Source organism: Macaca mulatta, chromosome 19 (genome assembly GCF_049350105.2).
Source record: "Macaca mulatta isolate MMU2019108-1 chromosome 19, T2T-MMU8v2.0, whole genome shotgun sequence".
Lineage (NCBI taxonomy): Eukaryota > Metazoa > Chordata > Mammalia > Primates > Cercopithecidae > Macaca > Macaca mulatta.
The window spans coordinates 62,283,650-62,304,636 of record NC_133424.1 but is presented as its reverse complement, the minus strand read 5'-3'; the positions used below and the strand labels follow the sequence as shown (position 1 = coordinate 62,304,636).

Below are 20,987 nucleotides of genomic sequence, written 5' to 3'. Positions count from 1 at the left end.
CTGTCACCAGTGCCTCCTGCTCCACACGCACATTCCTGAGGATCGCCTAGAGAGCTTGCTCACACGACTCCCACACCCCCGCCCTCCCCCCGCTGGATCCAGCAGTTCCAGGGCAGGGATGGGAAACTCACATGCCTACAGGGGCCAGGCGGGTCACATAAATGAGTGAACTAGCCAGGTATAAGAAAAGTCGACGGCCAGAAATATCATCAAATCGGATCTTTACTGAACTATGGTGAATGCATGGAACATAATACAAACATGGATGATACTGGAGTTTATATTTTTAAATTCAAAATTGAAAAAATACAAATTGAAAAATAGAAATATTTAATTATTAAAATTCTCTTTCATAATTCTTTTTGCGCCTTTGAGTTGAAGCCAAAAGGCTGGCGTCTTCCCTTCCACACCGAGATGTGTCAGGCCTTGGGGTGGCACGGTGGGGATGGGCAGTTTAGAATTCAGCCTTGAATCCTTAAACTGGGAACAATGTTTAATTTGATTCAGGTTCGTAACGGAAAACAGCTGTTCACAAGCGTGGGTACTCCCAAACATGGATATTCAGGACAACTACTGGAGATAGTTGTAGAATCTCACCATCTTCACACAGACTTGTATTTAGGAACCAGCGCCGTATTGCACCATAGTTCAATTACTATTTATGGTCTGTATTCACACAAGAAACATTTACCAACAAAGGCAAACTGGACAGTGTCTCTTCCTTCTCATGAGTCTGGATTCCGAGGGCCTTTGGGGGAATTTGGTCTTCCACCCCAGGACGTAGGTGAATATAGTCCAGGCCACGTCTTTCATTTCTGAAAGCCAACTGTGGCATAGGAAAGAGTAAATGTTTTTTTTCCTTGCTGGTGGATTCCCCGTTTTTGCCAGGACCAAGCATATACCATCTTACGTTCAAGTAGCTGTTTGTGGACATCCTTGCAGAGAAATATTCAGTGTTCAGAACGGTCATAACCTTGACCAGAAGTCTTTGACTAACCTTCTCAGGGGAACCCACTGTGGCTTTTGCTTGATTTAAAATGAACCAAGCTGATTAACTTGTACAGTTTCAATTTCTTCCACAACCAAGTCACAGAGCTTCTGTGAAATCTCTCAGGTCAAGTCATCATCAACTCACTCGTGACTAAAGCCCAGGAGCGGAAGTGTCGAGAGCATCACGGTGTGTTCTGTTCAGCTGCTCAGAACAAGTCAACTCCTGATGATGGATGCAACGACCCGACTTCCGTGTCCTTGCCAAATTGTCACCTTGGCTCAAGGTGTCCTGTCAAGTCCCCCTGTCATGACAGCTGTCTGTAGTTGTGCTTCAGAACTCTGGCCAGTCTATGTGAAACTTTTCTCTCAATATACAAAAAAAAAAATGAGTCCTTTCCCAGTGTTGGGCCCGCCTTGGCACCATGCCACAGACTTCTTCAGTCACATCAAGTTTCTTAACACCACAAATAAATAAAGCTAACTGGGTGGTAATAGTTTATGAGCAGCGAAAGAAAAGGCCACAATCAATTTGACTCTTTCAAGCAACTGGACTTCTAAATCCCCCGAGTTATCTCCAACTCACTGTGCAACGCAAATGCCCGTTAGACTTAAATAATGGTCTCAACAGTCATGTGTTTCTGTAAAGGACACGTCACTCTGCTCCTTTATCAACTCGCCATCTGCTGTAGCTCTGAATGCCCAGGTCATTCTTCTCACGTGATTCCGGAACGGCGTACCACTGCCGCACCACTTCTGTTAATTCGCTTTTCAAGACAAACCCTACTGACATTTGAGTCCCTTTTTCAGTTCGCTGAGGATGGCGTCTCGAGTCTGCTCTGTGTACTGGTCGTAGCTCTTGCTATGCTTTGATTCGTAGTGGCGTTTCAGGTTGTATTCTTTCAACACAGACACGATTTGTTTGCATATTAAACACATAGGCATGCTCTTCACTTCCACAAAGAAATAGGCTCGCTCCCACTTTTCTCGAAACACGCGGCCCTCTCCTTCTCTCTTTCGTTTTGCCGCTTGTGATACAGACATGAGTACAAGAAAGATTTCACTTTCCTCTGAATGCTACCACAGAACAACCACAGTGCAAGCCCCGTGACAAAGGCAGTGACTCTCTGCCTCACAGGGGAGCCAAGAGGGAGTGGTGGGGACTGTGGCGAACCGGAGAGCACACGCCCCATGGAGAGGGGCAGCTCCAGCCCGTTGTTGCCAGGCAGAAGGGCGGGCCCAGGGGTGCCAATTCTTCTGACTTGTCAAAAGATGCCAAGACTGCAGATTTTGCGTGTGTGTGTGTGTGTGTGTGTGTGTGTATTAACCTGATTTTTATAACTAACTCAAGAAAAAAATGCCACATATGCTAACACAGGGAAGGCCAAACAAAACTCATCTGCACCATGGCCCATAGGCCACCAGATTGCAATCTCTCTCCTGGGGTGGGGCCTGTGAATCTGTACGTTAACCAGCATCCAAAATGATGTGGATGCTGGTGGTCCAGGCATGGACCGCGCTCTCAGCAACACTGGTCCAGAGTCCGACAACAGACAACTCACTCTCCACCTCCAGGAGAGACCGCCCTGCGCTCCAAGCCTGTCTGGATCCCCTGCCCTCAGGATGTCTCTGAGGCCATCCTTTAGGTCCCTCACCTTGCCACATCCCAAACCTGTTCCCTGCTGGGTATTCCATCCTGGGGACAGACCCACCGTCTTCCCGTCCACAGCCCTGGAAGGTCAGTCTCTGATGTGGACCCAGGGACCACCCTCTCTCCATGTGCGATCTTGTCTGCTTCTGTGGCTTGAACCCCAAACATACACTGTCCCCTAAGGACACGTCCTGAGCTCCCAAAATGGCACCTGTCACCTGGACGTCCCTTGGACCACGTACACTTACTACTAGCTCCTTCTCCCAGGAGCCCCACCACCTACCATCACGTAGGCCTGACCCCAGAAGCCAACCTCTACCCCAGTCCCCAGCATCCCCACCACCCAGCCTCACCCTTCCTGGCCTCCTGTCTGGTCTCATCACGCTCCACAGCTGAGAGGGCTCTTTCTGACATCCAGAGCCGGCCTAAGCCCGCCCCACCGCTCAAAGTCTCCTGGTTCTCCTGTGTCCCCAGGACAAACCACGGGCTGCTCAGTTTGGCATCTGAGCTCCTCAAACTCTGCACCTGCCCATCTCTCTACACATGAGCTCCCTACACGCTCATGCTCCAAAAGCATCCATCAATTTGCTCCTCTCAACATCCCAGGCTTCCTCCTGTCTTTGAGTATTCAAAGTTTCTGTTGTTCTCTGCACCCAGATCACCCCTCACCTCCTTCCCTCCCGGCCTGACAGCTGATTCTCTTTCAAGACTGAGGAGCTGGGGCTGGGTCAGACACCTCTTCCAGGCTCCCATGGTGCCCCGCCACCTCCATGAGAGCTTGAGTCCTGAGCGCTGCCTGCCTGTCCCTGCATCTCCCACGAACCAGGTTGCACCAGACTGCCTCTGACTCACCACGGAGGCCCCGGCGTCACCCACCCAGGGCCCCAGGGATATCTGCTGAAGTGAGAACAAGGACAGAGATGCCCCCTGGGGTTTCCTCCTGCCCAGTCCTGGGGGATGTCAGTGACGGGAGCCGGGGCGTGTGTTAAAAAGGAACTTTATTGGGTGTTGGGGATTCAGATGAGATCCATGAGGATGTCGTCCTCCATGACGCTGGGCTGCAGGCCCGGCTGGGGGACCGGGCCTCGGGGACCCCCGCTCAGCAGCATCTGACCTGAGGGGCAGTGGGGAAGGGACTGCATCTCCCAGTAGGCCCTTGGGCCCAGGAGGGCCCAGAGGCACTAAGTTTTCTAGGCAGCCCTTGGGGGACCCAACAGAAGCACCTTCTAACCCCATCTAGTTACAAATATGCTGTTTCCCATGAGCCTTTGGGAGCCCTTCTCTAAAACTACTTCTCTGGCCCTAAGACCACATTTCCCAGCAATCCCAGGAGCACACACAGGAGGATCATGGGAAACACTCTTAACCCACTAGGTCCTTGGACCCATGGGCTGTACTTTCCCAGAGTCCTCAGAGCTCTGCAGCCCGTGGGGGAACCCTCATTCTTGGATCCTATGTCTTGACTTCCCAGAAGCACTTGGTCTCGGTGCTCTAGCCCAGGAGCTGCTGGGACACTCAGTCCAGACCTCTGCCCTCCCCCGGGTCCCCTTACCTGGCAGTGGAGCCCGCGGGGGAAGTTGTGCGGGCCAGGACTGGGCAGGTGGTGGATGCAGGAGTGGGGGCCCCAACTGGGGCTGCCCCAGGCCCTGGTGTGGCGGGGGCAGCAGCGCAGGAGCCCCTGGTGGCTGGAGGTGGTGGAGGGAGGCCTGGGGTGGGGGCACCCCGGTCTGCGGCTGGGAGAACACAGAGAGTGGCTCAGAGGCTCCTGATAGAGACTCTCCACCTCTCAACACAGACACTGCTCAGAGATCGCATCAGCTAGTGGTGAGGGGAAGTTTTTCTTCAAAGGTAGGGGATGGACAGAGAGAAGGCGGTCTGTCTTCTGCCTAAAGCCCTGGGCGGGTCTCCATTCACGCCCACTGACCACAGTCAACCTCCCTCCTCCCAGACAACAGGACCAGAACCGCCAAGGCCAGGATCTGGAACTCCCACTACCCCACCCCCACATCTCACCGGTGGCGGGTTGAGGAGGAGGCTTCGCAGCTGGGGGTTGGCCCCAGGGTTCTGAGGCCGAAGGATGGGTCCAGGAGGGGGTGGGCCAGAAGCTGTTCCAGGAGGGCCTTGGGGGGCACCTGGGGGGGGCTGGGCAGTACCTTGGGGCTGGGGCTGCCCCGTGGCCCCAGAGGCCCCTACAGTACCCTGAGGCTGGGACTGCGGTGGGCGGAGCTGGAGCTGGTGGGAAGAGACACAGGGGTGAGGGAGACGGGCCTCACGTCCCTCCTGCAGGCACAGAGAGCAGCCTCTGGGGCCTCCCCCACCCACCCCCCACTCCGCCAGCCCTGTCCTCACCAAATTCTGTGAGGGCCTCGCTTGGTCCTCCAGAATGGGCCCCAGCCCTGGGGGTGCCTGCTGTCCCCCCATCTGCATGAGGAGAGAGGGGCAGGTCAGTAACTGAGGGTGGTGGCGTCCTGAATCTGAGGCAGGAGGACCTGTGCCCTGAGGGGAATTCGTAAGGAGATAGGGACATTCTCTTTGGGGGTGAGTGGTCTGAGAGGGACGCTGTATGCTTCAAGGTCCCCAGTAGGAAGCTCTGTGTCAAGGCTTTGATGTGGGTGCTGAAAAAGGAGAGAGACTGCAAGAAAATCTGAGTGGGACTTAGCTTAGGGGTGCCATGTATTGGGAGAAGGGTGGGCGTCTGTGGTCCTGGAGATCCCGGGGGGCCATGTGGGGCCCGGGCAGGAGGGGGTCGCAGTGCTGGTTTGGGGACTGTGACCACTCACTCCTCGCTGCTGCTGCTCCAGCTTCTGCTGCTGGACCTGCTTGTGGTTGGTGATGACCTGCCGGATGCCGTTGACGAAGCCGCTCTGGTCATAAGGGATGAGGCCCATGAAAATCTTCTTCTTGGACGAGTACAGGAGCATGAGCACACGCACCTCACAGGGCGCCGTGTGGGGGAAATGCACGCAGCCCGCCTGGGTGGACAACAGCTCTTCAGAACCATTTATGCCCTGAAAGAGGGAGCCCTGACCCCCTCCCCACTCGAGAAGATTCTAGAGGCCCCCTGGGCAAGGGGAGGTGAGGTTTCTGCTATAGAAGGTTGAGGAGAACAGGTGTGCTGTGGGCTGCTCCAGAGACAGAAACTGAGGCACTCAGGGCAAGCTGGGGTTCTGGCTGCGCACTGAGAGGGAAAGTGGAGAGAAAGCGCTGGAGCCCAGCTCTTCAACCTTTGGCCATCACCTGCTCCTCATGGGATGCCCCAGTTTCCTTGGGCATTAAATGCCACGGCTGCCTCCTTAAAGGGCTGCTGAGAGTCACAGCCGTGACAGAGAGGCTTAGATGCAGAGCGCGGTCGGTACCCACAGGCCTGTGATCAATGGTGGTGTCGGACCCCGGGCCTCAAGAGATCCTCCAGGCCTCAGCATCGGCCAGTGTACCCCACGGGGAGTGCTCCCACATCACAGGGTCGCTGTGACTATGGGATGTCCGATCCACAGCAAGAGCCCTGCCCGAGGCTCAGCCCACAGGAAGCACCCAGGAAACATCACTGGTCATCAGGGGGGTAACACATGGAGCATTCAGGGCAGGGGCTCCTGAGGGAGGCGAGGCTGACCTAGGCCAAGTGAGCTGACTTCTCTGAGCCTCAGTTTCCTGCCTGAGACAGACACTGCTAGCTGCCTAATCCAAATCCAAGTGTCCTCCTCCCCTGCATTCCCAATGCCACCTGGGGCTGCAACATGTCCCAGCCCCAGACAGTCATGGATATCTGCTCCCAGCAGCCTCCCATCAACTAGGTGCTGCCCAGTGGCCTAGGTCTGGGCCAGGAGGTGAAAGGGAGGCCTGCTCGGGAATCTGAGAAAGTCTCTGCTGTCTTGAAGAAAGGGAAATACACAGCCCCCTTCCCCTCCTTCATGAAGGCATACGGAATGCCTGGAGCCATGGGAGCTACCCTGTGACTATACAGGAGAGGTCAAGAGAACCACAGGGCCCTGCCCCTGATGTCACAGACCTATGAAACCAACCCCAATAGCTGGCCCCCTCTGGATGTCCTGTTCTGTGCAAAAAAATAAATGCCTGCTCCTACAACGCCTGTCCTCTCAGAACTCAGCTGCCACAGTGTGGCCATGTGGACAGGCCATGTGCAGACACTGGGATGGCCGGTCCTAGCCAAGCCCCAGCCAACAGCCAGTGCTGTGTGAGGAGCTGTTTTTGTTTGTTTTGTTTTGTTTTTTGAGACGGAGTCTCGCTCTGTCCCAGGCTGGAGTGCAGTGGTGCGATCTTGGCTCACTGCAAGCTCCGCCTCCCGGGTTCACGCCAATCTCCTGCCTCAGCCTCCGGAGCAGCTGGGACTACAGGCGTCCGCCACCACGCCCGGCTAATTTTTTGTATTTTTAGTAGAGATGGGGTTTCACCGTGTTAGTCAGGATGGTCTCAATCTTCCTGACCTCGTGATCCGCCCACCTCGGCCTCCCAAAGTTCTAGGATTACAGGCATGAGCCACCACGCCCGGCCTATGAGGAGCGCCTATTTTGAACATCCAGCCCAGTCAAGCTTTCAGACGACCAGAGTCTCAGCTGCCATCTGATGGCAATTCCATGAGAGTCCCCAAGCGAGATGGCCACTGAGCCCAGGTGACTCACAGAATCATAAGAGAAAATTTTTTCTGAGTGCCCCCAATTATCTATTTGTTTGGAAAACTATGTTATTTGCAGCCAGAAGCACTCCTAACTCTCAGGAATGCCTTCTTCACACGGTTCTGTGAGGATCCCATGAGGTGATCCCTAAGGTCCTCTTTCGTGCAGGAATGCCTGGTGCACAGAAGTAACTGATCTGCTCCTTCCCCGAGTTACAAGGTGAACTGTGTCTCCCAGAAAGCTATGCTGAGGCTGGGTGCGGTGGCTCACACTGGTAATCCTAGCACTTTGGGAGGCCAAGGCGGCAGATCACTTGAGGTCAGAAGTTCGAGACCAGCCTGGCCAACGTGGTGAAACCCTGTCTCTACTAAAAAATACAGAAATTAGCCAGGCATAGTGGCACATGCCTGTAATCCCAGCTACTCGGGAGGCTGAGGCAGGAGAATCGCTTGAACCCGGGAGACGGAAGTTGCTGTGAGCCAAGATTGCACTACTACATTCCAGCCTGGGTGACAAGAGTGAAACTCTGTCTCAAAAAACAAAACCAGAAAGCTAAACTGAGGTTCCAGTCTCCAGCACCTTTTCCAGACTCTATCTGGAAAGAAGGTCTTTGCAGTTGTAGTAAGATGAGATCAGGAAAATGGGGCCTAATCCAAAATGATTGATGTCCTTATAAGCACAGGGACACAGAGATACAGAAAATGCCACATAGAGACACACACAGAGGGAAGACAGCCACAGGATCAAGGAAGACCCTGGAGCGATGCCACCTGCAGCCTGGGGTTACTGGCTAGAAGAGGCAATGAGGAGGCCTTCCCTCGAGCCTCTAGAGAGAGCGCGGTCCTGCCAACACCCTGACCTTGGGCTTCTGGCCTCTAGAACTGGGATCGAACACATTTCTGTTGTTTTGAGCCCCTCTGCTTGTGGTAATGTGTTACCGCAGCCACAGGAAACCAACACATCCCATAAACCCATGCCAGAATCAACAGCTTCCTCCTAACTGCTCCAGTCACATCCAGCTCACATTTTTAATGTGGAATATCCCTCAATCTGGTGCATACGATGATTATAATAAAAGTCAAGGCTCTAGAAGAAAGGCGAGGAACCTAAGGGCATGAAGTCCACCCAACCATCAAAAACGGCTTCCATGGGCCCAGGCACTCTGGGATTCCCTTCAAAGGTCAGCAGAAAGCAGTACAAGAGTTAATGCCCCTCGGCCCCCAATGCCCTGGACTCACGAAGCCATTGCCCATGATGCGGTAGAGGCCTTTGAGAGACTCCAGGTCCTTGTTGGTGAAATGGAACTGGACCATCCTTGAGTTCCGGAACAAAGGGCCCAGGGTGGTCTGCGGGAGACACAGAAGTCAGCTGGCATGTTGGTGTGGGCAAGTGAGGTGGGGACACGAGGCAGGGAGTGGGGGTAGGGCAGGGAACAGGGAAGAGACAGTAGGGTGAGGGCTGCCTGGCAGCAGGGCTGGCCCTCCACCACCACTCACCAGCAGCTGCTGGGGGATGAGCTGCATGATCAGCTTCTGGGGCCACTGCTCAGTCTTCCTGGGGGGGTGATGCCAGGAGAGGTGTGAGGAGGGGGCCAGCCCCAGCCCCACCGCACCCCACCCGACAGTCACCTACAGGTTCTCGCCATGATTCACATAGACCTGGCAGGGCAGTGACCGTGTCAGCTTGGTGTTGGCATCCACTGAGGCAGGTTTGGGTTTCTGAGGGGGAAAAAGAGCATGTCAAAGTAAAAAGGGCCATAAGCCTCAGTCCCCTTGAGCCCTCATGTCCTAGCCTGCTGGCCCCAAAGCTCAGGATGTTCCCCAGTTTAAGTCCCATGAGCCCCTGGCCCCTCCTCCAGACCAGCAAACCTTCAATTCCTCAAATGTTAGGGCTACGTGCCCGGCCCCTAAATCCCACAATCCACTGTGCCCCAGGTGCTACATCACCTGGGCCCTTCTCTGGGCCCCAAATCCTAGGCTTTTCTGGGTTCTTTGCATGGGGACTCTCTTCTGTACCGCAAGTCCCACTGCGCCATGGGGCTCCTGGCCTGGTCCCGGATCCCACGGGTCCAGCCCAAGGAATGCCCCCAAACCCAGCATTGCAAACCCCATGCATGTGACCCATGAGTCCCACATGCCCAGCCCCATGGCCCCAGGAGTCCCAAGTGCCCAATGGACCCTCAGGCCCCTCACCTCCTGCCACTCGAGGACCCCGCTCCATGCCAGAAGCTTATTGGAGACTGACTGCTGCCCACCGAGGGCTGGGGCTCCTAGCTGGGCTGGGGAAGGGCCACTCACCCCTCCTGGGGCCACAGTGCCTGCCTGCCAGAGAGGAGGAAGGAGGGCCATGAGAATGGGGAAAGAGGGGGGCCTCCAGGGGCCATCCTGTGAGGGCAAACCAGGAAGAAGGAAAGGCCCCTTCTTCTGCTCATCCATTCCCAGAAGAGCACTTGGCCAGCCCCAGGACCCGAAATGCTTGGATGCTGCAGGATTCCAGGACTCATAAGCTGTGTGATGCCCCGGACTCCCAAACCCAGGGATTCCTTGGGTTTCTCAGAACAGCCCTGACCCACCTGGAGCCATGAGCCTCCCCATTCCGTCCCCAGACCCTCATCTCAGGCATCTGCAGCACACGTACCACGAACCCCCAAGGCCCCAGGGCCACCAGATCCACACCCCCCTGGAAGGCAAATGACTCATCCTCTAACTGTCCTAGCTGTGGGCAGCAGGAGGAAGGAGTGGGGGCAGGAGGTGTGCAGGCACCTACCATGGACGGTGCCCCGGGCTGCGCTGTGGGAGCCAGACCGGAGCCAGGGGCCACGGTGGAGACCAGACTGGGCTGGGAAGCAGGTGGTGGCTTGGGGGCACCAGGGGGTCCTGGGGGTAGTTGGGGAGCTGGGGCCTGGCTGAAGGGGGGACCCACTCCGGGAGCAGCTTGCTGGAGAGGGGTGATGGGCGAGACTGTGGGAGAGACCAAGGGAAGAAGTGAGGAACAAGTGTGTGGAGGGAGGCCTGCCTGGCCCCTGCCCGCCCCTTCATTCTCGCCCCAGGACTCACAGCGAGGGCCCAGCCCAGCCTTCTGGTTCTTGGCGGCCTCCACTGCATTCTGGGCGGCCACCTGAGCTGCACTCAGGTTCCCAGGAACCTGTGGGTAGAAGGGAAGAAGGAAAGGGACTGGTGAGGACCATGGCCCTCCAATCCTGGTGTCCCACGAGGTCACACCACCCACGGCCCCACAAGGCACAGCTGCCCCAGCTGGGAGAGCTCAGAAGCTCACGACACCCATCACCTAGCAGATGAGCTTCCATGGCCCCAGGAGTCCCACCCTCCCAATGTCCCATGGGACTCCCATCATCCCACAAGCTCCAACATGCAACTAGATCTCTCCCCAGGGGCCAGGGCTCCAGCAAGTCCCCAGAAGCATGTCCCTTCCTGGAAACATCCATACCTGGTACTGCGGGGGGACGGGGGGCAGAGGCTGCTGGGGAGCTGCTGAGAGAGTGGCACCGGAGGGTGCGGCAGGAGGCAGGGGGACTGGCTGCTTTGGCTGGAGGGGGCCTGGGGCAGAGCCACCCCCAACTGAGAGCAGGAGGGATGGCCAACCCCGGAAAGAAGGGATTCAAGATGGAGAAAGGGGAGAGAAATCCAAAATCCAAGTCAGAGGGAGCTGGGAAACACGTTGAGCCCCCGATCCCCGCGCGCGGTGCCCAGGCCTCACCGGGCAGCACGAGCCCCCGAACCAGCACCATGTGCCTTGGGTCCTGGCTCACATCTGTCGGAGGCTGCAGCGGCTCTAGCAAGGCCGGGGGGGCTGCCTTCTCAAACAGAAGCCGAAGTGCAGGCAGCTTCCGGGGAGAGACGATGGAGAAGTGGATCCCCCGCTATAGGAGAGGGACCCAGCAGTCATGACGGGCCCCCTCCATAGGGGTGTTGGGGCCAGCGCCCAACCTACCACAGCTGCTGTGTGGCTGGACAGCACCAGTCCTACAACCACAATTCCCACTGGGCTTTGAGGCAGGAGACCCTGAAACCTGGTATTGCCTGCCCCGGGAGACTCTACGTTCTGGTTTTGTCAGTAAGACTAAGTGGGCTAGGTGTGGAGGCTCACGTCTGTAATCCCAGGATTTTGTGAGACCGAGTCAGGCAGATCACGTGAGGCCAGGAGTTCGAAAGCAGCCTGGCCAACATGGTGAAACCTCGTCTCTACTAAAGATACAAAAATTAGCTGGGCGTGATGGCGGGCGTCTATAATCCCAGCTACTCGGGAGGCTGAAACACGAGAATTGCTTGAACCCAGGAGGCAGAGGCTGCAGTAAGCCAAGATCACACCACTGCACTCCAGCCTGGGTAACAGAGCCAGACTCTGTTTCAAAAAAAGAGAGTAAGCAAAGCTGGTCGCCAGTCTGTGACTATTCTGTGACTGAGTCCAGGCCCCCAGTGCCTCCTCTCTCAGACCCAAGAGTCCAGACCCCAGTGCCTCCTCCCTCAGACCCAAGAGTCCAGGCCCCCAGTGCCTCCTCCCTCAGACCCAAGAGTCCAGGCCCCCAGTGCCTCCTCCCTCAGACCCAGGAGTCCAGGCCCGCAGTGCCTCCTCCCTCAGACCCAGGAGTCCAGGCCCCCAGTGCCTCCTCCCTCAGACCCAGGAGTCCAGGCCCTCAGTGCCTCCTGCCTCAAACCCAAGAATCCTGGCCCCCAGACCCTCCTCCCTCAGACCCTGGAGTCTTCACCTCCCCAATCTGCTGCACGAGATTCTCAGTTGTGCATCCAGAGTACGTGGTGCTCTCAACAGCAGGCAACAGGTATGGAGGCGAGTTGCAGATGAGGAGGCAGACCCGGTGCGTCTGGCCACTACCAGGAATGAGAGAAGACATGGAGCCGGCAGCAACAGGGGCCCTGAGATGGAACCCAGACCCAGCACCAGTGGAGGCGCACATATTCAGCCTCATATGGAATCAGAAGCAACGCCCATAATTTATTACAGCTGACAACACTGAGGCCCTGAGAGGTTCTGGAATGTGCTCTCCGTCACCCAGCAGGCAGAGCACGCAGGAGTGACACCCACAGTTGGCACTGCTTCCTGATGGGGACGCTGAGACCAGGCACTGCCCAGACCTCCCCCAAGAACAAACCTGCAGCCTCCTGGCTCAGCGTGCTTGGGGACACAGAGCCCATGCCCTACAGGGTGAGGCTAGAGGTAGAGCCACTCGACAGGCAAAGTGGTTCCGGGCCAGGCAGAGAGAGACTGACCCAGCCTGGGCAGACGGGGCACTCACATCTGCTCACGCATCTTCTTGAAGTCATCAAACAGCTGCAAGGCTGTGCTGAGTCCTTCCGCGATGAGGCTGCAGCTCTCGCCACCCCCACCCATGAACCTGTAGGGGCAGAGCAGTCAGCCCCCAGGGTTGCCATCATCCCTGCCCCCAGGCCATGCTTGAAAAGCCTGCTCCCATGCTGTCCCCCACCCTATCCTGGAGTATGCACCTTGGGATGACAGGGACACCGCTGAGTTCCCTACCCGATCCCTGGTGCTAGCACAGCATCAGTACCAGACAGGACAGGGGACACTTGTTGTGTGCGTTTTTTTGTTTTTTTGAGATGGAGTCTTGCTCTGTCACCCAGGCTGGAGTGCAGTGGCGCAATCTCGGCTCACTGCAAGCTCCACCTCCCAGGTTCATGCCATTCTCCTGCCTCAGCCTCCTGAGTAGCTGGAACTACAGGTGCCTGCCACCACGCCCAGCAAATTTTTTGTGTTTTTAGTAGCGACAGGGTTTCACCGTGTTCGCCAAGATGGTCTCGGTCTCCTGACCTCATGATCCACCCGCCTCGGCCTCCCAAAGTGCTGGGATTACAAACGTGAGCCACCGCGCCCAGCCGACATTTATTGTCTTAATCATGAGGACTGGGAGGGAATGGGAAAGGGCTGGGAACCCCAAGCCTAGGATCCTGTGCTGACTCCAACCCTGGAGTGACTGACTCCCTGCCCAGCCTCCTGCTGTCCCCTTCCCTCTCTGGGCTGTCTGCTCCAAATCAGTCCTGGCCCCACTTCACCTTCCCGGCCAGAGATGGGGGCCTCCTCTGTCCTCCCAGTCTTATGGGCTGAAGTGTGCCCCCCTCAAAAAGACAAGTTGAGGTCCTAAGTCCCAGTACCTCAGAAGGTGACCTGATTTGGAAAGATCTTTACACAGGTAATCGAGTTAAATTGCAGACCCTAATCCACTATGGCTGGTGTCTGTGAAAAGCAGAAACGTGGACACGGACACACATACAGAGGGAAGACACAGGGACACAGAGACACAGGGAGAGGCCACGTGAGGATGGGTGATGCAGCCTCAGCCAGGAAGGTCTGGGCGCACCAGGCGCCGGGAGAGGCAGAAGGGCCCTTCCCCTATAAGGTTTCAGAGACAGCCTGGCCCTACCACCTGGATTTTGGACTTCCAGCCTCCAAGACCCTGAGACATCGATTTCCATTCTTCTGGCCAGTTTCTCATACTTTGCTACAGCAGCCTGGGAAACTAACACATACAGACTCTCGTTTCTCCTCCGCCTGATCTGCAGTTGCGTCGCAGCATCTGTCCCACATGGGTTGTGGCCTGGGGATGGCCTCTCCTCAAGGGCAGCTGTGGTTGCCACCATTCTTCCAGTCACATAGTTGTAAGAGGCTGATCTTTGCTGCAGGGGACGTGTGTGGAGACTGAGCGCCCCTCTGAGGGTCTTGAGGGCCCTGTCCCTCTGAAATGTGGTCTCTGACCCTACCTCCCCCAAGGCCGGGATGGGGTCTGAGTCCTCTCTCACCCCCAGGCTTGCCCACCACAGTGGGGCACACGGGAGGCCTCAGGAAATGTAAGCTAAATGAACAAATGGCTACAAGCCCAACCCTGTTCATCAAGGCTGGAACCAACCCAGGCCCTTGGCCTGGCATCCGAGGCCTTTGAGTCCTGCACCCTGCTCTCCTGCTCCATGCCCGCGCCTATAGGTCCTCTTGACTGATGAAGCCCAGACATCCAGGTCTCTGCATGTGCTGGAACACACCCATTCCAGCCCAGATGGAATCCAGTGAAGCTACGACACCCATCCTGGTGTGCCCTCCTGCAGGAAGCCTTCCCTACGTGCCACCTAATTTTAGGGCCTGCCCTTAATCACATCATAGATCACCTGATACTGCAGCTGTCAAGCTTCTCTCCACACCATGTGCAGTCCTCCATGAGAGACACCAAGGTGTCTGAGCCCCAGGTCACACAAGGCCTAGGAACCGTCTGCTGAGTACTCAGCGCACTGGAGGCCTGGCAGGGCCATGTGGCAGGGCATATTTTATAATGCCTGGAGACATTTTTGGTTGTCACATCTTTGGGAGGGGGCTACTGGTATCTAGTGAGTAGAGGCCAAGGATGCTGTTAAACATCCTACAATACCCAGGACAGCCCCCACTACAAGAAATGATTGTGTCCACAGGGTCACTAAGGCCAAGGATGAGAAACTCTGCTCTATGTCACCTACAAATTCCAGCTATCACAAAGGGAAAGCTTCTGTGTCACCTTTTCACTATACATCCTGCACCCAGCACTTGTACACACATCCTGGAACAAAGCAGATGCTCAACAAACACCTGCTCCAGAAGCGTACAGAGGTAACGGCAGCTACTACGAACAGGTGTTGTTTAATGAATCCTGACTGCACACCAGGCCCTAAGTGAAACACAGTACACAACTTAGCTCCTGTGATCCTTCTAACAGGGAGATACACACTACAATTATCCATCTGCAAACCAGGAAAGTGAGGCACAAAATCCTAGCAAACACTTACACAGCACTTAATACATGCCAGGAACTGTATTAAACAGTCATCAACTAACTTAATTCTCCAAACATCCCTATGAGATTGTGGTACCCAGCCCCCAATACAGCACCCAGCAATTCAGCCTCTTGTAATTCACACCCTGTGCAGTCTCCTCCTACACTGAATGGGACAGGCTTATACTGCACACTAAATGCAATATGGCAGAAGTGGACTTGGCACCGCAGCTCAGGCCTGTAATCTCAGCACTCCAGCACTTAGGGAGGACAAGGCAGGAGGATCGCTTGAGGCCAGGAGGTCAAAACCAGTCTGAGCAACACAGCAAGACTTCATCTCTACAAGAATTAAAATAAAGAAATCAGTCATGCATGGTGTTGCCCACCTGTAGTCCTAGCTACTCAGGAGCCTGAGGTGGGAAGATCACTCGAGCCCAAGAGGTTGAGGCTGCAGCAAGCTATGATCCCACCACTGCACTCCAGCCTGGGCAACAGAGCAAGACCCTGTCTCAGGTTAAAAAAAAGAATGTGGGCCGGGCGTGGTGGCTCAAGCCTGTAATCTCAGCACTTTGGGAGGCCGAGACGGGCAGATCACGAGGTCAGGAGATCGAGACCATCCTGGCTAACACGGTGAAACCCCGTCTCTACTAAAAAATACAAAAAACTAGCCAGGCGTGGTGGTGGGCGCCTGTAGTCCCAGCTACTTGGGAGGCTGAGGCAGGAGAATGGCGTAAACCCGGGAGACGGAGCTTCTAGTGAGCTGAGCTGAGATCCGGCCACTGCACTCCAGCCTGGGCGACAGCGAGACTCCGTCTCCAAAAAAAAAAAAAAAAAAAAAAAAAAAAAAAGAATGTAACAGGAATAATGACATGTAACTTCCAAGACTTGATTACAAAGAGCCCAGTGGGGCCTCTGGGTGCAGCGGCTCATGCCTGTAATCCTAGCACTTAGGGATGTTGAAGTGGAGGATCACTTGAGACCAGGAGTTCAAAACCAGCCTGGGCAACATTGCAGGACCTCGACTCTACAAAAAACAATTTTTTTTGAGACAGGGTCTCACTCAGTCACCCAAGCTGAAGCACAGTGGCACGATCTCTCCACCTCCTGGGTTCAAGTGATTCTCCTGCCTCAGCCTCCTGAGTGGCTAGGATTACAGGTACATGCCACCACACCCGACTAATTTTTGTATGTGGTTCTTTTTTTTTTTTTTGAGACGGAGTCTTGCCCTGTCACCCAGGCGCGATCTCAGCTCACTGCAAGCTCTGCCTATCGGGTTCACGCCATTCTCCTGTCTCAGCCTCCTGAGTAGCTGGGACTGCAGGTGCCCAACACCACGCCCGGCTAATTTTTTGTATTTCTAGTAGACAGGAGGTTTCACCTTGTTAGCCAGGATGATCTCGACCTCCTGACCTCATGATCTACCCGCCTCTGCCTCCCAAAGTGCTGGGATTACAGGCATGAGGCACCACGCTCGGCCATTTTTATTTTTAGTAAAGACGGGGTTTCACCATGTTGGCCAGGCTGGTCTTGAACGCCTGACCTCAGGTGATCTGCCCGCCTTGGCCTCCCAAAGTGCTGGGATTACAGGCATGAGCCACCATGCCCAGCCACTACAAAAAAAAATTTATTTTAAATTTTTTTTATTTTAAGACAGTTTCACTCTTGTTGCTAAGGCTGGAGTGCAATGGTGTGATCTTGGCCTACCACAACCTCCACCTCCCGGGTTCAAGCTATTCTCCTACCTCAGCCTCCTGAGTAGCTGGGATTACAGGCATGCGCCTCCATGCCCGGCTAAGGCCTGTAATCTCAGCACTCCAGTACTTAAGGAGGTCAAGGCAGGAGGAGCGCTTGTATTTTCAGTAGAGACGGGGTTTCTCTATGTTGGTCAGGCTGGTCTGGAACTCCTGACCTCAGGTGATCCACCTGCCCCAGCCTCCCAAAGTGCTGGGATTACAGGCATGAGCCACCACGCCCGACCTACAAAAAAATTTTTAACAAATCAGCCAGGTGTGCTGGCATTTGGCTACAGTCCCTGCTACTCCAGCTACTTGGGAAGCTGAGGTGGGAGGATCACTTGAGCTTGAGCCCAGGAGGTCGAGGCTGCAGTGAGCCATGACTGAGCCACTGCACTCCAGCCTGGGTGACAGAGTGAAATCCTTCCTCAAAAAGAGGCCTGGGGCTTCCTCTTTGCTGTCTCTATTGGGTCATTCAATCTGAGGAATGCCAGTTGCCATGTCAGACAGTTAAGCAGCCCCGTGGAGAGGTCTTGCGGCTAACAGCCACAGACTCACCACCTTGGGAGCCGATTCCCCACCGCCAGTCAAACCCCCTGGATGGCTGCAATCCTGCCGACCTCTTGACTCTTGCCTTGTGAGACCCTCAGTCGAATCATCCAGCTAAGCCACTCCTGTGTCCCTGACTCACAGAAACTGCATTAGATAAATGTTTGCAGTATGAAGCCGTTAGTTTGGTGGTAATCTGTTATGCACCTAAGAATAATACAATGAAATACTAATACAAGTACTATCCACATCCCCAGTTCAGAGATGAGATACTAGGCACAGGGGGGACATGAACTCCTGGGTCTGAGAGTTAGTTCTGTGGTGGAAGAGCCAGGATTTGACCCCAGACTGCCTGACTCCAGAGTCTACAATGTCAACTATCAAAATCTGATCCAGCGCCAGGTGTGGTGTTAAGGCAGGAAATTAAAGAAAAATAAAATTAAAAACAAAGAGAAATAAGTTTTACTGTATTAGGCTGACTTGCCTGAGAGGCAGCAACAGACACAGCCCAGACCCAGGAAAAGTTTTGATAATATTATCTAATGTGCTCTTGGAGACTCTCCCAGCACTCCCTCAACATAGGGAGAAGAAAAAACAAATTTTCCTTTGTTTTATGGAATGAGTTTATAGATTTCTGTTCTCTGTAACTAATGACTTCAAGTATTCTCTTTTATCTAAGAAGTACAGTGAAGGTCATGAGAAGCCTGAGCTGCCTGGGCACCATAGTGAAGGTTATGGGATAAGCCCGTGTCTAGGCAAACCTAGATAACGGACATCTGGGTTGCATAGCAACGGTTATGTGTAATCCTGAGTTATAAACCTGTTACAACAATTTGATTAACTGTCTTTGTCCTGCCTCTGTATCCCTGCTTTCACGCCACTGTAAGTTTGCTTCAAGCTAGCCCACCCCCTTTTGTGAAGTGTGTATAAAAGTCAAGTGCTGTCTTTGTTCTAGGCCGTCTTTGGACGTGAGTCTGCTTGGGCCTGAGTGCACTCAATGAAAGATTCTCTTGCTTTAAGCGGAAGACTCTCTCCCGTCCTCCTCAATCCTGAAACAGTGGCTCACCCCCGTAATCCCAGCACTTTGGGAGGCTGAGGCAGGCAGATCACGTGAGGTCAGGAGTTCGAGACCAGCCTGGTCAACATAGCGAAACCCCGTCTCTACTAAAAAAAAAAAAAAAAAATTAGCTGGGTGTAGTGGCGTGTGCCTGTAATCCCAGCTACTCAGGAGGCTGAGGCAGAATCGCTTGAACCCGGGAGGTGCAGGTTGCAGTGAGCCAAGACTCTGCCACTGTACTCCAGCCTGGGAGACAGAGCAAGACTCTGTTTCAAAGAAAAAAAAAAAAAGGTCTGATTCAAGCCACAGAGGGATCTATCCTGGCTCTGACCCATCCCCCTGCATTGAGACTACAATGTACGCATCTGGAAAAGGAGAACGGGGTAAATAGAAAAAGAGAGGACATAAAGGGGACAATCACACAGGAAGTACAAGGTGGCTGCTGGAGCTCAGCCAGGCCTCCCTGAATGGGAAGTTTTTCCTACTTCTAAACTGGTTGGCAACATTGCTGAGCACACAGAAGCCACAAAAGTGACTTCTGACAAAAACACAATCACCTTCAAAGTCCTTTAAATCGCTTCATGTATGAGATGTTTCCTGCAGCTCAAACCCAAGCCATCCCTCATTCACGGCCCCTCACAGGAACCCCAACCCACCCTAAGTGGGGGAAAAGCTCACTTAATGCCATCGAGCCAGGTGACAAACTCATAGGCGCTGCTGGTGGGAGCGTGACATTGTACATAGGACTCGGGAGCGCAGTCCACTGTGTTGAACACCACGAGGCTGTACTGGGTCCCTCCATACTGGGAGGGGAGAACAGAAAAACTTTTTTTTTATTTTTTATTTTTTTTTTTTGAGACGGAGTCTCGCTCTGCCGCCCAGGCTGGAGCGCAGTGGCCGGATCTCAGCTCACTGCAAGCTCCGCCTCCCGGGTTCACGCCATTCTCCTGCCTCAGCCTCCCGAGTAGCTGGGACCACAGGCGCCCACCACCTCGCCCGGCTAGTTTTTTGTATTTTTTAGTAGAGACGGGGTTTCACCGTGTTAGCCAGGATGGTCTCGATCTCCCGACCTCGTGATCCGCCCGTCTCGGCCTCCCAAAGTGCTGGGATTACAGGCTTGAGCCACCACGCCCGGCCCAGAAAAACTTTTAATCTGGGATCTCCATTCTCTTTTCCCTCAGAGAAGGAATCAGGGCTCCCAGCTTCCTGTTCCTCCAGAACCAGGAACTCCTCAACTTCCTCCTTCCTCAGACCCAGGAATCTCAGCCCCATCCCCTCCTCCCTCAGACCCAGGAGTCCAGACCCCTGTCCCTCCTCCCTCAGACCCAGGAGTCCAGACCCCGAACTCCTCCTCCCTCAGACCCAGGAGTCCAGGCCCCTCCTCCTCCCTCAGACCCAGGAGTCCAGACCCCGAACCCCTCCTCCCTCAGACCCAGTAGTCCAGACCCCTCCTCCTCCCTCAGACCCAGGAGTCCAGGCCCCTCCTCCTCCCTCAGACCCAGGAGTCCAGACCCCGAACCCCTCCTCCCTCAGACCCAGGAGTCCAGGCCCCCAGCCCCTCCTCCCTCAGACCCAGGAGTCCAGACCCCGAACCCCTCCTCCCTCAGACCCAGGAGTCCAGGCCCCCAGCCCCTCCTCCCTCAGACCCAGGAGTCCAGGCCCCCAGCCCCTCCTCCCTCAGACCCAGGAGTCCAGACCCCGAACCCCTCCTCCCTCAGACCCAGTAGTCCAGACCCCGAACTCCTCCTCCCTCAGACCCAGGAGTCCAGGCCCCCAGCCCCTCCTCCCTCAGACCCAGGAGTCCAGACCCCCAGTCCCCTCCTCCCTCAGACCCAGGAGTCCAGGCCCCCAGCCCCTCCTCCCTCAGACCCAGGAGTCCAGACCCCGAACCCCTCCTCCCTCAGACCCAGTAGTCCAGACCCCGAACTCCTCCTCCCTCAGACCCAGGAGTCCAGACCCCGAACTCCTCCTCCCTCAGACCCAGTAGTCCAGACCCCGAACTCCTCCTCCCTCAGACCCAGGAGTCCAGACCCCGAACTCCTCCTCCCTCAGACCCAGGAGTCCAGACCCCGAACTCCTCCTCCCTCAGACCCAGTAGTCCAGACCCCGAACTCCTCCTCCCTCAGACCCAGGAGTCCAGACCCCGAACTCCTCCTCCCTCAGACCCAGGAGTCCAGGCCCCCAGCCCCTCCTCCCTCAGACCCAGGAGTCCCAAGACTCACGTCTCCCCCGAAGTCCGTCTCAGCAGGAGGACCACCATTAAAATACCTGTGAGGGTCGGAGGTGAAAGGTCGGAGTCAGGCAAGAAGCTGTGGAAACTGAAATGGGAGGGCGGGATTAGAGCCGCGGAAACGGCACTCACTCGATGGCCGGCAGCAGGTAGTGCTTGCGGAGTCCCTCGAAGTAGGGTCCCAGGTTGGCCGTACCCTCAATCACAAACACCACGTCGGCCACCAGGCCCCCGGCGCGGGCCGGGCCCTCGGACCCGGGGACCATACCCCGTGCGGTAGCCGCCACCGCCACAGCCGCCGCAGCCGACACCGCGGAATGAGCGGAAATGCGCCTGCGCTGCGCGCGCACCCGCGCCGGGCGG

General features: G+C 55.5%; 1 protein-coding gene across 28 annotated transcripts; it reads right to left on the bottom strand.

Moving 5' to 3' along the window:
- Positions 1-204: 204 nt before the first annotated feature.
- Positions 205-20,943, bottom strand: MED25 (mediator complex subunit 25). Of its 28 annotated transcripts, none has more exons than XM_077980851.1 (19): positions 20,757-20,943; positions 20,617-20,662; positions 19,073-19,197; positions 18,404-18,501; positions 12,542-12,640; positions 11,996-12,116; positions 10,987-11,149; positions 10,717-10,847; positions 10,326-10,413; positions 10,036-10,229; positions 9,462-9,590; positions 8,902-8,987; positions 8,766-8,823; positions 8,508-8,615; positions 5,419-5,610; positions 4,988-5,059; positions 4,652-4,870; positions 4,191-4,371; positions 205-2,015 (listed from the first exon to the last, which is right to left on the bottom strand). In XM_077980851.1, exons 5-19 carry the CDS (start codon positions 12,634-12,636, stop codon positions 1,771-1,773), a joined length of 2,082 nt encoding a protein of 693 aa, XP_077836977.1. In that variant the 5' UTR covers positions 12,637-12,640; positions 18,404-18,501; positions 19,073-19,197; positions 20,617-20,662; positions 20,757-20,943; the 3' UTR covers positions 205-1,770. The 28 variants fall into 28 exon arrangements, with proteins under 28 accessions (XP_077836977.1, XP_077836988.1, XP_028694660.2 ...); XM_077980862.1 differs by having other exon boundaries at positions 205-1,886; XM_077980864.1 differs by lacking the exon at positions 205-2,015 and adding an exon at positions 3,620-3,752.
- Positions 20,944-20,987: the final 44 nt, after the last annotated feature.